This window comes from Lynx rufus, unplaced genomic scaffold (assembly GCF_022079265.1).
Source record: "Lynx rufus isolate CCGP_SWC_20201006 ecotype Redwood Valley unplaced genomic scaffold, mLynRuf1.p SCAF_25, whole genome shotgun sequence".
Taxonomy (NCBI): domain Eukaryota; kingdom Metazoa; phylum Chordata; class Mammalia; order Carnivora; family Felidae; genus Lynx; species Lynx rufus.
This window is the reverse complement of record NW_025814840.1, coordinates 15,471,195-15,484,472: the sequence shown is the minus strand read 5'-3', so window position 1 is coordinate 15,484,472 and position 13,278 is coordinate 15,471,195. Positions and strand designations below refer to the sequence as shown.

The following is a 13,278-nucleotide window of genomic DNA, read 5'->3' as shown; positions in this document are numbered from 1 at the left end:
GAGAGGGAGGGAGAGAGAATCCCACTCAGGCTCCACACTGTCGGTGCAGAGCCCAACACAGGGCTCAAACCCACCAACCATGAGGTTGTGACCGGAGATGAAATCAAGAGTCGGACGCTTAACGAGCTGAGCCATGCCGGCACCCCGTCTAGACGTATTCTTAGTAGCGTCAGGTAAACAGCACTGCCTTTCAGAAAAACACCTGGAAACTTCCAGTTCTAGATACGGTGGAATAGACACACTTCTCCCTGTTCCTCCTGTGAGCTGTAGCTAAAACTGTTGGACGTTACACATAAAACAAACATAGGGAGACCTGAATGGTGGAAAGAAGGTGGCACGCCGGCTAGGAAGCTCAGCCAGGGGACACCACCACAGACACAACTGAAAATCGCTTGTGCTGCCAGGAACCGGGAAAAGCAACTTGAGTGAAAACATCAACACGTGCCAACAGCAAGGTGACGTGAACGTTAGAATCACAGGGCCGAGGTTTGAAAGCAGCCGTCACAAAAACGCTTCCGTGATCAATTGCCAACACATTTGAAATACAAGAAAAATAGAAAGTCTCGATGAAGAAATGGAAAGGTCTAGCAGAGCTATGGGAGACATAAAGAAGAGTCAAATAAAAATTGTGGAACTACAATAACTGAATGAGGTAAGTCTCTGGCGGGACTCCCAGCAGAATGGAGACAACAGAGGAAAGAAATGGTAAACCTGGAGGTAGAACAATAGAAATGGCCCAACAGAGCAGGCTTGAGGAGGGGGGGTGGCGAGGAAGAACAGAGCCTCAGGGACTTGCGGTACTATAATAAAAGATCTAACACCCCTGTCATTGGAGGATGGTCTTGGTAATTTAGAAACTTCTGTCGTGGTGTGGGTATTGACGGTCGCCTTCCTGTTATGTTTCTCTTTAGGAAGTTTGGTTAAATTTTTTTTTTTTCATGTCTTATAGAGTTTACTGGTCTCTAAGTGTGGCCACTGAAAAATGTTTTTAATTTATTTCATAGTTGCTTATTTGAGTGTAATTACATTAATGCTGCAGAGGCAGGAGAGGAAGATCTCCATGGATCAAGATTACTAGAAAGAGCTGTGTGCACTGTTTTCCTAGTTCTCTAGTAACGTGAAGAAAAGATTTTATCCCTGCTCGTCACTTCCAGTGGAAGTGCCGCACACATGCACATGTACACACACACATATACACACGCGTGTGTGCACGCCCGAGTTTGGTTGTCTTAGAGGCATTTAGAAAGCATATTTCTTTTGATTTCCTTTAAAATATCTGCTTGATGGAAACGCTGGGAATGTTATTTGCTGACGGGACAGAAGAGGCAGCTGGAGCCTGGAACGTTCATTTAGATGCCGACGTGGCCACCAGTCACTGAGCACTGGACTTGGGTGCTGTGCCCAGTACTGTAGACCCACCAGTGCAGACTTCACAGTACCCCGGTGGGTGTGTCACGTAACCTTTATTTTATCAAGGCTGCATAGCATGTCCAAAGTCTCAGTAGGCTGCAGAGCTAGGGTTCAAGGCTCTGTCTGTCACACTTCCAAGCCTGAGTGTTAGCATAATGTCGTACTGTTTACTTTTTGATGGGGTGGTTCAGATGATTTGCTAAAAAAAAAAAAAAAAAAAAAAAATCTCAGGTTCCTAGGAATTATTTGGTTTTCTACTTTATAAAGTGTTACTATAACTAAAATCTATTCCACTATCCTGAATTCAGAGCCTTTTACACTTGTCTTTTTTCCCATAAAGCAGTTTTTATGCTTTTAATTTTTATTTGTGGATTGTAAGATCACAAGAATAACAGGAAGTAGGTCCCGACTTCCTTCCATTTTGGAAATTCTTAGACCTCTTCTTGTTCCTTGGTGGGTGTTTTCACCAAGCAGGGCATAAAGCATGTTAGTCTCACTTGGAATTTGCTGCTGCCCTCCTGGCCTGTGGACTCCTGCAGATACAGGAGTGAGAGAATATCTGTTAACCTCTGGGTGGAAAGTCAGGCAGAGTGTTTGTAGAAGTTGACGAGCCAGTCCTGAAATTCACGTGGAAATGGGAAGGACCCCACTGAAACAGTCTTGAGAAAGAACTATGTTGGAGGACTCCTACTTCCTGATTTTGAAACTTACTACAACCTTCAGTGATCGAGACAGTACGGTCCTGGCCGAAGGCTGGACACATAGATCAATAGAATAGAACTAAAAGTCCAGAAATCAATCCTTACGTCGAGGATCAGTTCATTTTCAGCAAGCATGCTGAGACAACGTAATGAGGGAAGAATTGTTTTTCAGCAAACTGCATCCAGTGCTGGAAAACTGGACATCCTCATGCACAGAAGGCAGTTGGACCCTTACATCATCTACCAGAATTAACTCAGAGTAGGATCCTAGGCCTAAATTTAAGAACTAAACTATAGTTCTCGGAAGAAAATACAGAAGGAAGTCTTGTAAACTCAAGGCAGGCAAAGTCTTACTTGATACAACGTGAAAATAATTCTTGGCTTGGAAACTTTAACCTTCATGAAAAAAGTAGAGCGAAAGGGATTGGATTCAGGAATAATCCTAATTTTAGGTTCAGTAACATAAAGACACAACATGAAACAGGCTAGTAATAACTTTGGATGTGTGTTAACTTATGATAACAAGCATTGTCAAATTTCTTTCTGTAATCCGTTGCTTACTAGGAACTTGTCAGGGTCTTTCCCACAGGTTCAAGGAAAATAACGTATGTGCAGTGAGGGGCATTTTCCCTGCTGCCTGTTCCTGTATCTGAATATTCACAGCTTCGCTGATGTCCGGGTGCCCAGGTTGTTGACTGGTCGCTCTCAGGCCCTTCCGTGGCCCCTGGAGGCAGCACACACAGAGCAACGTGGATGCTTAAGACGGTCAGAGTCTTCACAATCTTTATGTTATCGCTCAGCTGTGTTTCAAAGACCCTGCTCAGCTCAGAATGCAGTAAACATTTACTGGGCACCCCCCACCCCCACCATGTGCCAGACACAGGATGAATGAGATGCCCCTGTCCCCAGGGAACTTAGGGTCTGATCTTCATCAAGGGCCACTGGACAGGGCAGAGGGCTCAGGTCTCACTTGGCTTCCTTTCTCTTGAGGCTGCAGTGCAGTGGGGTGGAGAGTGCAGGGGCTTCCTTCCTGCGTTCTTCCTCAGCTCGTTCTCGTCTGCGCCCAGTGCTGTCTCCTCGGTAAGGGCCTTCTGCGGCCAGCCTTCTGGTGGTTGAATACAAGACAAGGATTGTGCGTGCAGGGGAGGGACCCTGAGGCTGACAGATGATTTTTACTTGTTCTCGCATTTGAGAGCCCGTCTTCAGTGCACAAAGAACGTAACAGTAATAACACTGTAGACAGTTTCATATAGACCTCTTACTGTGAAATTTTCAGAAACAATCTTAGGGCAATCAAAGGGGGGTAGCAAAATATTAACGTCGTTTTTTGCATTCGTTACATTTGTAACACAAAAACATTCTCAAAATGAATCTTTTCCAGTGTTTATTTTTTTCTATGGAACTAGGGCTTGGAGCGTGCCCTCAGTGTGTGGGACACACCGCCTCCGCCCCTGCTGTGACACCCTTACCCCCGACAGCTCCCGCGGAGGGCCCGGGTGGGGCGGGGGCTCACTCACACCTGGGCGATGGAGCTGGGGCGTGCTTGCTGACCGGAGGCCCGGCGTGAAGTTGAACCAAGACCAGATGGGGCCTTGCGAGCTGGGTCCTGAGACCAGGGTGGCCACGTGATCATGACCGTATGAAGTAGATGGTGAGGCATTGCCCAGACATACAGAACTGTGCCTGCGTGGCCTGTAAGCGCTCCTTTTTATTCCCTCTGAAGCCCCACGCCTGTTAGATCCCCATGCTCTGCCCGCCCTGGCTGTGCCACCTAACCAGCTTCCACGCAGACCTGGCACCTGGGGTCATGGGGCTTCCCACCTTCTCAGCCTTCCTTCCCAGGCCCCCCCCACCCAAGCGCCCTCTCGAAAGCCTGGGGATTTACAGAGTAGGGATGGAGCCTCCGCTCCTGCCCCAGCCTCTCTGCAGATGTGGATTCTGCCCCCACCCACCCTCCATGCTCTCCTCACTGCAGCTCGCATTTACAACCGAGCAGCAGTGGGACTGTCCCCTGTACAAGTGGAGGATCAAATGCCCATGACCGTGCACTCCTTTCGGTGACTGGCTAGAGAACCGAGGGGATAGTTGAGGCAGGGGTGCCTGGAGCAAGCAGTGCCCTAGTTGCCCCTTCTTTCTCACCCGTGCAAAGCTGGCATTAATTCTTTCCCTCTGGTCCAAGTGGTCTCTTCCTTTCCTCCCCCTCCCTCTCCTCCTCCCCCCCCCCCCACGTCTCCTGTACTCTCCTTTCCTCTGTCTTTCCTTTCCGTCCCTCCTCTCCCAGCTCCACGTCTCCTGTGTTATAAATCTTACATTTCTAGGGGAAGTAGCCCCAAATGCCCCTCATCTTGTATTCTGCCCTCTGAGGCACACGGTAAACTCTCAAACACTCTGAGGGCAGAGCCTAGGGTAGTTCCTGGTGAAGTCAGCAGGGAGGAAGGGATCTAATGGCCTCTCTCCACTAGCACAGTGGGGTTACGAAGCCCCCTGATGAGCCTGCCAGTTCCCACCACTGTCTCCCCCTTTCCTCCGTTCACATCAGCAGACTTCCTTGAATGCAAACAGCAGAGAGGGACTTGGCTAATTTAAGCAAAAACAGCAACAGAAAGCCTTGTAAGGCTGTGTGGCAGTTTCTCCTCAAGCCGGAGCAGAGCTGATGGTCCTCCTGGGACCACAGACCAGAGCAACAGGGCAAGGACCAGTGCACCGCGTCCTTGGACTTAGTGTTAGAGGTGGTGGCCTCGCCGTTTGCTGCTTGGCTCAGTCCTTTCAGGACTCGGGCTCTCGGGAGGCTCTTCAGGCCCAGCTGGAACTCGTTGGCCGAGAGCCAGTTTCCTAGATGACGTCGTCTCCCAGAGGAAGGTCACAGCGCTCTTCGAGAAGGGTGAGTGGGTGCTGGGGAGCCACGGGGATGAAGCCCGCCGTGCGTCTCCATCACACGTTCATTTAGCGCCTGCTCTGTGCCAGGTGGTCCGCTAGACGTGGGCGGGTGTGGACTCGTGCAGTGGGCAGTCCGGTCTCCGGGTCCGCCGGCACTGAGCCTGCTGGCTCTCCAGATGCACTCACTTCCTCTTTCTGCGATTCTTTGCTTGCGTCTTTGTCTGGGGGACCTTCTCCCGTGTCCACCGGTCAAAATTCAGTCCAGTCCAGTCCACGGAAGTCTTTTCTCGCCCAGCCGCAGCTCCCGTGCGCCTCTCCAGAGTTTCTCTCCCGGACCCTTTACCACCAGTGCGCTCGCTCACTGTCCACGTCTGTCCCTCTGTTCTGCTCTGCCAGCTCCATGAGGTCAAGTCCCTATCGGAGTCCTCTCTGTGGCCCCGGTACCTTGCTCAGTTTCTGGTCGCCACCCCATCGATGTTGAGTGGGTGCGTGTGGGGGCCGAGCAGAAGGCACACACAGGTGACGGCTGAGGAGATGGCCCTGCCCCTACCACTGTCCTGGTTGGACCGCCCACCGTCCAACCCCCCACCCAGGAAGGGGTGTCTAAATGCTTTTCTTGGACTCATTGGGACCACAGCAGTAAAGGAAAGGAAAATGAAAACAGATCACCGGGTAAAGTGTGAATGAACTCCCGGTTCCTTTGTGGAAGGATGCGAATTACAGAGGATGCAGCCGGAGTGGGGGATCCAGGTCTAGCCTCTGCCGTGTCCCCAGCTACCTCCGAGGGCTCAGTGTGGTCCCGGCACCCCCCGGACTTAGCTTCCCCATCCTGCAGATGGGGAGTTGACTGACGTCAGAGGCTCCTTGCCAGGCTCAGCTTTTCCATGTGGAGAGACGAGTAGATTACTGACCTCTGGGACTTCCCAGAATTGAGGTTCGGCCGCTCTCGGTGGGCTCCTCGTAGGCGGTTCTCCTGGTTCAGGTCAGGTCGCACGGGGGCTGCGTCCCACCCGCATTGACATCTACCCAGAGCCCCTCGAGGGGGTCAGCTCCCAGCTCCTCGTGGTTAGAACCACTTCCACTGTCTGAGCTGTCGCTTTGCAGAAGCGGGGGTGGCATTCGACCTCGCGTGTCCTGTCCTCACAGTGCTCTCGGCCGGGGCTTATGAAACCTGCCTCCCCTTCCCAGGCTCTCCCCATAGAGCACTGCCTGTCAGAGGATTGAGGAAAAGGAAGGGACTCTGAAGCCTTGTCTTACTTCCCCCACAGGTCACCAAGGAGAATAGGAACCGCCTTCTGCCAGATATCGTGACGTGTGTGCAGAGCGGCAGGCAGTGAAGACGGCTCGTGTCCCTGCTTCGTGCGCTTGAAGAGGTGTGCTGGTTCACGCGGAGCCTCCTCGGGGCCCTGCCTGGCAAGGACTTAGGCCCTCCGGCTTCGGAAGCCTTGTGGGTTTTTCCGGAGAAAGCCTGACAGCTGTTCTCCAAAAAACGTTTAAAAGATCAGTTAGCCTTAATGCCCGACCTGCGCTCCACGATGAGCAGTCCGCCGTGGCTTATTTGTGCCGAGGGGGTCTGTTTATTTCCCCTTGCAGTTATGCGTATGATTCTGGTAAATTATGGAATGAGAAATGGCTTTCGGAGTATTAGATGGAACTCGCCCCCACTGAAGTTCATAAGCGTGTTCCAGGGAAGGGGGAGAGGAGCGGCCGCTACCTAATCGATTTTGCACGTCCCGAACTCAGACCCCGCTCCAGTTGGAGCTGTGGTGTCAAGGGACACTAGTTACTTGGTTTGTAAAAATAGTTCAGGGAAAGGCCAGTTTCGGTCCTCCCCGCCCATCTCATCATCTGTTTGCTTATTGCTTAATAAAATAAAAATAAATGTGTTGGTGCAAACGCGTGAGCCCTGTGTGGGAGGCAGGTCTTCATTCTGTACTCAGGCCTGTGGGTTCAGGTCGGAGCCCCCACTCTGGCCACATCAACTTAGACATGGCCTTAAACCGTTCCGTGCCCCGTTTCCCTTCCAGAATAAGGGGGAAACGAGTGTCGTCCAAGGAAGGCGATGCCACAGCGTGGAAGGAAGCCGGCAGCAGCCGTCCGTGTGATCCCCTGGGGAGGGCCCGGTGCCGGGAGCTGGGGCTGTTGAGAATGGTGTGGAAAGATCAGGTTCAGCCTGTCGCGGGGCGGCTGTGGAAAAGGTGGCAGGTGGTTGACGGTACTGCGGAGACCGCACGGTGCTCTTGGGTCCTTTCTGGTGCAGATCCGCGAATCTCCAGGATACTTGAGCAGCCAGCCTTAGCTCCAGACCCAGCTGGCACGGATGCCAGGCGTGCCCCTGTCTGGAACGGTGGCCCGGTCTGGGCGTGCGGAGTGAGGGGTCCTGGGCACTGCGCGCACTAGACAGTATGGGAAGCACTTGCGTCTCTGAGCCGGGACAGTGGTCGGTGGCCCGTGACGGGCTCTTTGGTCAGGATCCTTTCTTTGGTGTTTCCCCAGGGGAGCCTCCCGAAGCTTGGTCTGGATGTGCTGAGCCTTTGCGGGGTCACAGCTGAAAGGCCTACCAGCTTATGAACTAATCTCTTATTACAGATCCAGAGTGGGGACGAGGGCATCTCTGTCCCGCTGCCCATGCCCGGTTGGGCTGTTCAGGGCGTCTGACAGGCTGTGCGTGACCTGCGCCAGGCTCGCCAGGCCCGAAGGAGGGCCACACACGGGTTTGGTCTGTGCACCTCCGTGTGTCCGGATGGCCACGCCGCTGACTCAAGCAGCAGAGGCTTCCTCAATCCCCAGGAGCCTGGCCGCTGCCTCAGACCTACTCGCCAATGCCCACAGTCCTGAGGATCCCCGCACGGCCTCAGGTAAACTGAGAAAGGGAACAGGCTGGGGAAGCGTCACCTACGTGCCCCTGAAGACGGACCCCGCACAGGCCTGGTGCAGCCGGTCCGCCCTGGCCAGAGGGAGCCCATCACATGGAGCCTTTACTGGCCCTGCAGGAGGGGCCTGTCTGTCAAAGTGCGAAGGGACGTTCTCCTCTCTGCTGCTTGTCCTGAGCTCTGTGTTTTCAGTCATGACTATATAGTACACTGATTGTGTCTGAGCAGGAAAGCTAGTGAAATTTCTCGCAAGAAGGTAAAATCGCTAGTTTGCGGGCACTGAGAGCTGAAACCAGATGGGCTGTGGAGGGTGAGTGAAGCAGGGTCCTCGGAGGTACCCACTGTGCAGAAGATTCGGCACGGCCCCCAACACGTAGAGGGGATGCGAGCTTCTGTGTGCTTCCTCTTTAATAGTAAAGAAACCTGCCTTTAGTGGCAGATACAGAGTTTGAACCAAGTCTGTGTGGCTCCAAAGCCCAATGTCTTTCCGCTCCTCCCACTCTGTCCCTGTTGAAGCTTTCTGTCCTTTTCTGTGCATCGTGTGCCCCCAGATCTCGGAGCTGACATTTTGCTGGGATAAACTGGCAGCTATAAACTGGAAGAGCATTCCGTGGTGGCTCTGGCAGGGACCTTGAATAATTTGTCAGGATGATCGGGGGCACATATGAAGATATCAGAAGCTATCCCTGTGTTTTAAGAAGTTTAATAAAGGATAATGCTGTGGTCTGAATGTCTGCGTCCCCCCCCCCCCCAGATTCTTATGTTGAAATCTAAGTCCCAGTGCGATGGTGTTAGGCGGGAGGCCTTGGGGAGGGGATCCGGTCGTGAGGGTGGAGCCCTCGTGAATGAAATTAGGGCGCTTATAAGAGATCGGGGAGGGCTCTCCCCTCTGCCTCGCGGGGACACCGCGAGATGGCCATCTGTGAACCGGGAGGCAGGCCCTCACCAGGCACTGAATCTGCTGGCGCCTCGATCTTGGGCCTCCCAGCCTCCAGGACCGTGAGAAATCAGCATTTGCTGTCCCACCCCCCCCAGTCTGTGGTATCAGATCAGATGATTTCACAAATGACTCTGACCCACGACTGACCGCGCACAGCCCGTAGGAGGCGCATTCTGAGCGTTCAAGCGATGCTGAGGCAGAACACCACTGGAGGCCCACGTACCGAGCACAGGCCAGGACCGGAGGGGAAGCCGAGGGCGCGGGTCCACCCGTACCGGTGCCACTACCCGAGACGAGGCGCTCTGGGAGAGGAAGGGGTGCGGTGGCAGGGACGGGCTGACGTCGGGAGCTCCCGTTTATATCTGAGTTTGAAATGCCTACTCTTCAAATCCAGACACCTAACAGTTGGGTCGGGGGCCAGACTTGAAGGAAGAATTCACTTTGAAAACACAAAATGGACAGGTGTACTGCTTGTGTGAAGAGTTTCAGCTGGAATAACATGGTTGGACGGGACAGAGCAGAACGGATGTGGAGAATGAGTTGACCTCACCACCAGCCACTTACGGCACAGCGTTTTAAAAAAAACCTTCCCCCCCCCCACCTCTGAATATGCGCATGTGCAGGGATGGACGAGTCTCTCAAATTCATGCGCCCTCATCTGTCAGAGCTCCCAGCACAATTGCAAGTCCAGAGGCCCCCTCCGTTCCCAGCCCCCAGGTCATCCATGGCGGGGTAGGGGGCGATGGTGGCCCAGAAAAAGTGGAATGGCCCTTTCCCCTCTCTCTCTTCCCGTCTTGGAATTCACGAAGGTTGCATCTGGGAAGATTGCACACGTGGGGGTGCGTGTGTGTGTGTGTGTGCTGATGGCGGGTGCTGTGTCCCCAGAACGTAATGACTTGGACCAAACCACTGGACGGTGGAGGAGGCCTGACAGGGGCCGAGGACACAAGGGCTGCGCTGCACACTTTACGGGCAAGGAGACGCCGGAGCATCGAGTGATTTTAGAAAACTACCTGCCAGACGAGATGGTTTCAGCACGCAGTGCAAACCCATTGATTTAGAATCAGTAATGCCCGGTCAGCCACATGATTTATATCAAACCTCTTTAGAGGACAAACCGTTCCGTCCAGTGTCCAAAAACATAACCCTTTGGTTGTATGCTGGCAGCGCATTTAAACGACTCCTGCAGGAGATGTCACTTTAGGAATATCGCCTTTAAATGGGGGCTAATCCGGTGTCTTGCAAGGAATTCTCTGATGCGCGCGGAAGACGGAAAGGTGGTTCACCACAACGTAGAGGAAAAGCGTGGCTGCGTTGCCCACCGGCCTGCAGGGTCCGGGAAGGGGTCCGACCCTCTCTCTCCCTTTGTGGGCACGCGTGCCCGCGCACGTAAGCGTGTGTGCGTGTACGCACTCCCGCCATGCACGCCCAAGAGGATTCTACTCCCGCAGACAACGCACGCTTGCGTTCGGATCCGAGGACTTTGGCCTTTGCTGTTGTTGACAAACCATAACCAAGCTGCTCTGCTCCCTCTGCGCTGAGAAGCGGGATGAGCGGCCGAGTCTGCAGTTAGGGAAGCCGCTCCCGAAGCACCAGAACAGCGCACAGGAGCAGCGGGAGCTCTTGGCTTCTCGTTTACATTGACGTGTCTCTCCACCGTCAGGAGATTCATTTTCTTATTTTCAGGAGATTCATTTCCTTATTTTTTTTCCTTAACGTTTATTTATTTTTGAGAGACAGAATGTGAGCGGGGGAGGGGCAGAGAGGGGGAGACCCAGAATCCGAAGCAGGCTCCGGGCTCTGAGCTGTCCGCGCAGAGCCCCACGCGGGGCTCGAACGCACCAACCGTGAGATCATGACCTGAGAGCCAAAGCCGGACGCTTAACCGACCGAGCCACCCAGGTGCCCCAGGAGATTCATTTTCTGTGGAACACAATGGCTTTCTGCGTCGCTTGCTTCTGGATGCCCACTGGGTGGTCAGCTCACATCAGGCTGCTACTGGGCATCTGTCGTTTTTCTTACGGAATTCATGGAGATGCCCTTGTGGGGAGGCCACGCTCACAGCTCAGGGCCGGGCATTTAGTCCTGAGGGCTTGGCTGTAAAGTGGCCCAAGAGGATTTCAGGGACTGCCAGCCAAGTTTGGTTTGGCCAATTGGGAGAACTACAGTAAGGTTCTATCAGCCTCTCATTAGACAATCACCTGCGTTTAAATCAATAGCCAACTTTGCATCTCCAGGGATCACTGATGTGAGAACAATGTACTGTGCCTCTGCTTACAGAGCCTACTTATTAATTGGCAATTCTTATTTTGAAAAAAGAAACAGTATTACCATCTACTTACGGGGGGGGGGGGGAGGAAATTCTCCACCATGCCCTCCCCTACTCCCCACACTTCCAAATCCTAGATTCCTTGAAGAAACTTGCAGAACTGTTTCCAAAATGAGTATTTCTAACTCTTTTCTTTCCAGAAGGGATGAACCACAGGCCAGTGATGATACTCTTCATGGACCCCCTTGCCCCCCCACCCCTACCCCTTACATCCACAAGGAACCGGGTTTCTGCTTTACCCGGTAGGGGGTCTTCAGGTGGGCAAAGTCCCAGAATTTGCCCAAATGTCATTCTCACAATAAAGGCTACAGCGGAATTCAAGCAACCGGACACAACAGTAACTGTAAACATTTTAATTCCAAAAACGAAGGTGTGTGCAAGTGTTCTGTGACCCGGGAAGGATCGCTCGGCTCGGAAAACCAGCGAACATTCCTGTGAGCGTATGGGAGCGCCGGGCGAGACAGGCCTGGTTGTGGGAAGCCGGGGACTACAGTTGAGCGTCATGGGATTCCAAATGGCTTTCCGTGCTCCCCCCCACAGGCCTAGATTTCTACACGTGGGTCGCTAGCGTCGCTGGATCTCTCACGGGATACTTTAGACCCGACTTCATGCACTACCACGTTTCTTGCAGAAAAGCCGCCGCTGGCTTATACTTGACGTCTGCATAAATACTATAAAGAAGTGCGGTTTTCTTTATGCGTAGATTGAACCCTACTGCGTTTGACCAGCGGGTGGTACGATGGGTGCTGCTGTCCCTTTAACGTGGTAACGGTAATGTATAAAATGCCAATTATTAACATGCACTTGTCTTAGTTCCTTCAGGGCAGGAAAGAGTTATTTATGCGCTCTACTCTATTTAAGATATTACATGGCTTTTTGTTAGAATTTTCAAATTCTGGAAAGTGTGTTGTGCGTCCCACATCTGGGGGGCTCCGGGGGTGGCTTGGAGCAGTGTCGGGGGAAGGGGGTGTGCTGCCCCGTGTTTTATCCTCACATGAGACTCTTCCAGAACCCGAGGTAAAGTCACTGTTGGCTACAGCAGCTCTCGTTTTTCCACAGGAGGGGCTCCTGGCCAGCCCTGCCCCCCTACTGCTCATCGGACGCACTTTGCTGGGAAGCCGTGTCGTCCAGGCCCATGTCCTCCTGGCTTGCTCTCCTGCACATCAGCCCCCCGTTCTCTGCCATGGCCTCGGCCAGACGGCGGTCGCGAAGCTGCCCCTGCTCGGTGGCCTCGGTGGGTTCACACGGCTCAGAGAGGTGCTTCCAGAGAGAAAGGAGAGGCAGGGGTCTCAGCAAATGTTACCTACCGCCGCTTCGAATCCCCACCCGCCGCCGCAGGGGCCGACCTAACCCGCCAACGCGGCAGGTCCCAGGTCAGATGTGGGGGCCCCGGGGTTCTGGCTTCGGTGGGGAAGGAAGGAAACCAGGGGTCCAATGTGCCGGCGGTCGGGGGGGGCGGCTAGGGGCTCTGCACACGGGGACCTTTCCCCAGGTCATGTGGCCATGCTGGGAACACGGGCCCTCGGGGGAGAGGTCACTGTGTGCCTGGATTTCCTGGGTTCTGGCCAGCGTTCCCACACACACACACACACTTCCTGCCTGGTAGGAACGCTCAGTACGGCAGGTTTGCCCCTGAACCGTCATACGGATGGTTATTTACCCTGGGTGCACAGAGTGCCAAGGGCCCAGCTGTCCTGTTGGAAAGAGGGAAACTGAATTTGCCAGAATCCCAGAACCACACCCACAGACGGCATCTTAAACAGATTGAGCGGTGGGAGAAAAGTCTGTTACTGTGCATTTTTATAAGGGAAGCTTGATTAGACCTTAGTGACCTAACTAAACCTAGTTACAGCTCCTGAAGGAGCCAGCCTCCTTGCCCTTGGCGGTGTGGCCTGGGGCTTCAGGAGGCCCACAACCCCACCACTGCCGCGGCCCCACGGCCCCGCGGAGGGGGTTCCTGCCGACCGTGGACCCAGGGGTGGGAAGGGCACCTTCCCATGGCGTGGTCCCCATCAGCCCGCTGCAGACAAGTCCCCCAACCAGAGAGGGGCAGGCCGTGACTCCCGTGCTTTTTAGAGCAGGAGAACGTGTGAACACCCAGAAGGAGTTCGGGAGACCTGCACTGTGACACCCAAGTGCGCCCTGTGC

General features: G+C 53.7%; 2 protein-coding genes across 2 annotated transcripts in view; one reads left to right on the top strand and one right to left on the bottom strand.

Annotated features, from left to right (window-relative positions):
* Positions 1-6,435, top strand: part of NTPCR (nucleoside-triphosphatase, cancer-related) — a 31,915-nt gene extending 25,480 nt beyond the window's left edge. The window contains exon 5 of the mRNA XM_047088681.1: positions 6,257-6,435. Coding sequence (XP_046944637.1) covers positions 6,257-6,325 — 69 coding nt within the window. The 3' untranslated portion in view covers positions 6,326-6,435. The remainder of the gene's footprint in view (positions 1-6,256) is intronic.
* Positions 6,436-12,216: 5,781 nt separating this feature from the next.
* PCNX2 (pecanex 2) overlaps positions 12,217-13,278 on the bottom strand; it is a 300,801-nt gene continuing 299,739 nt past the window's right edge. The window contains exon 34 of the mRNA XM_047088754.1: positions 12,217-12,390. Within this exon, the coding sequence (XP_046944710.1) occupies positions 12,217-12,390 (174 nt within the window). The remainder of the gene's footprint in view (positions 12,391-13,278) is intronic.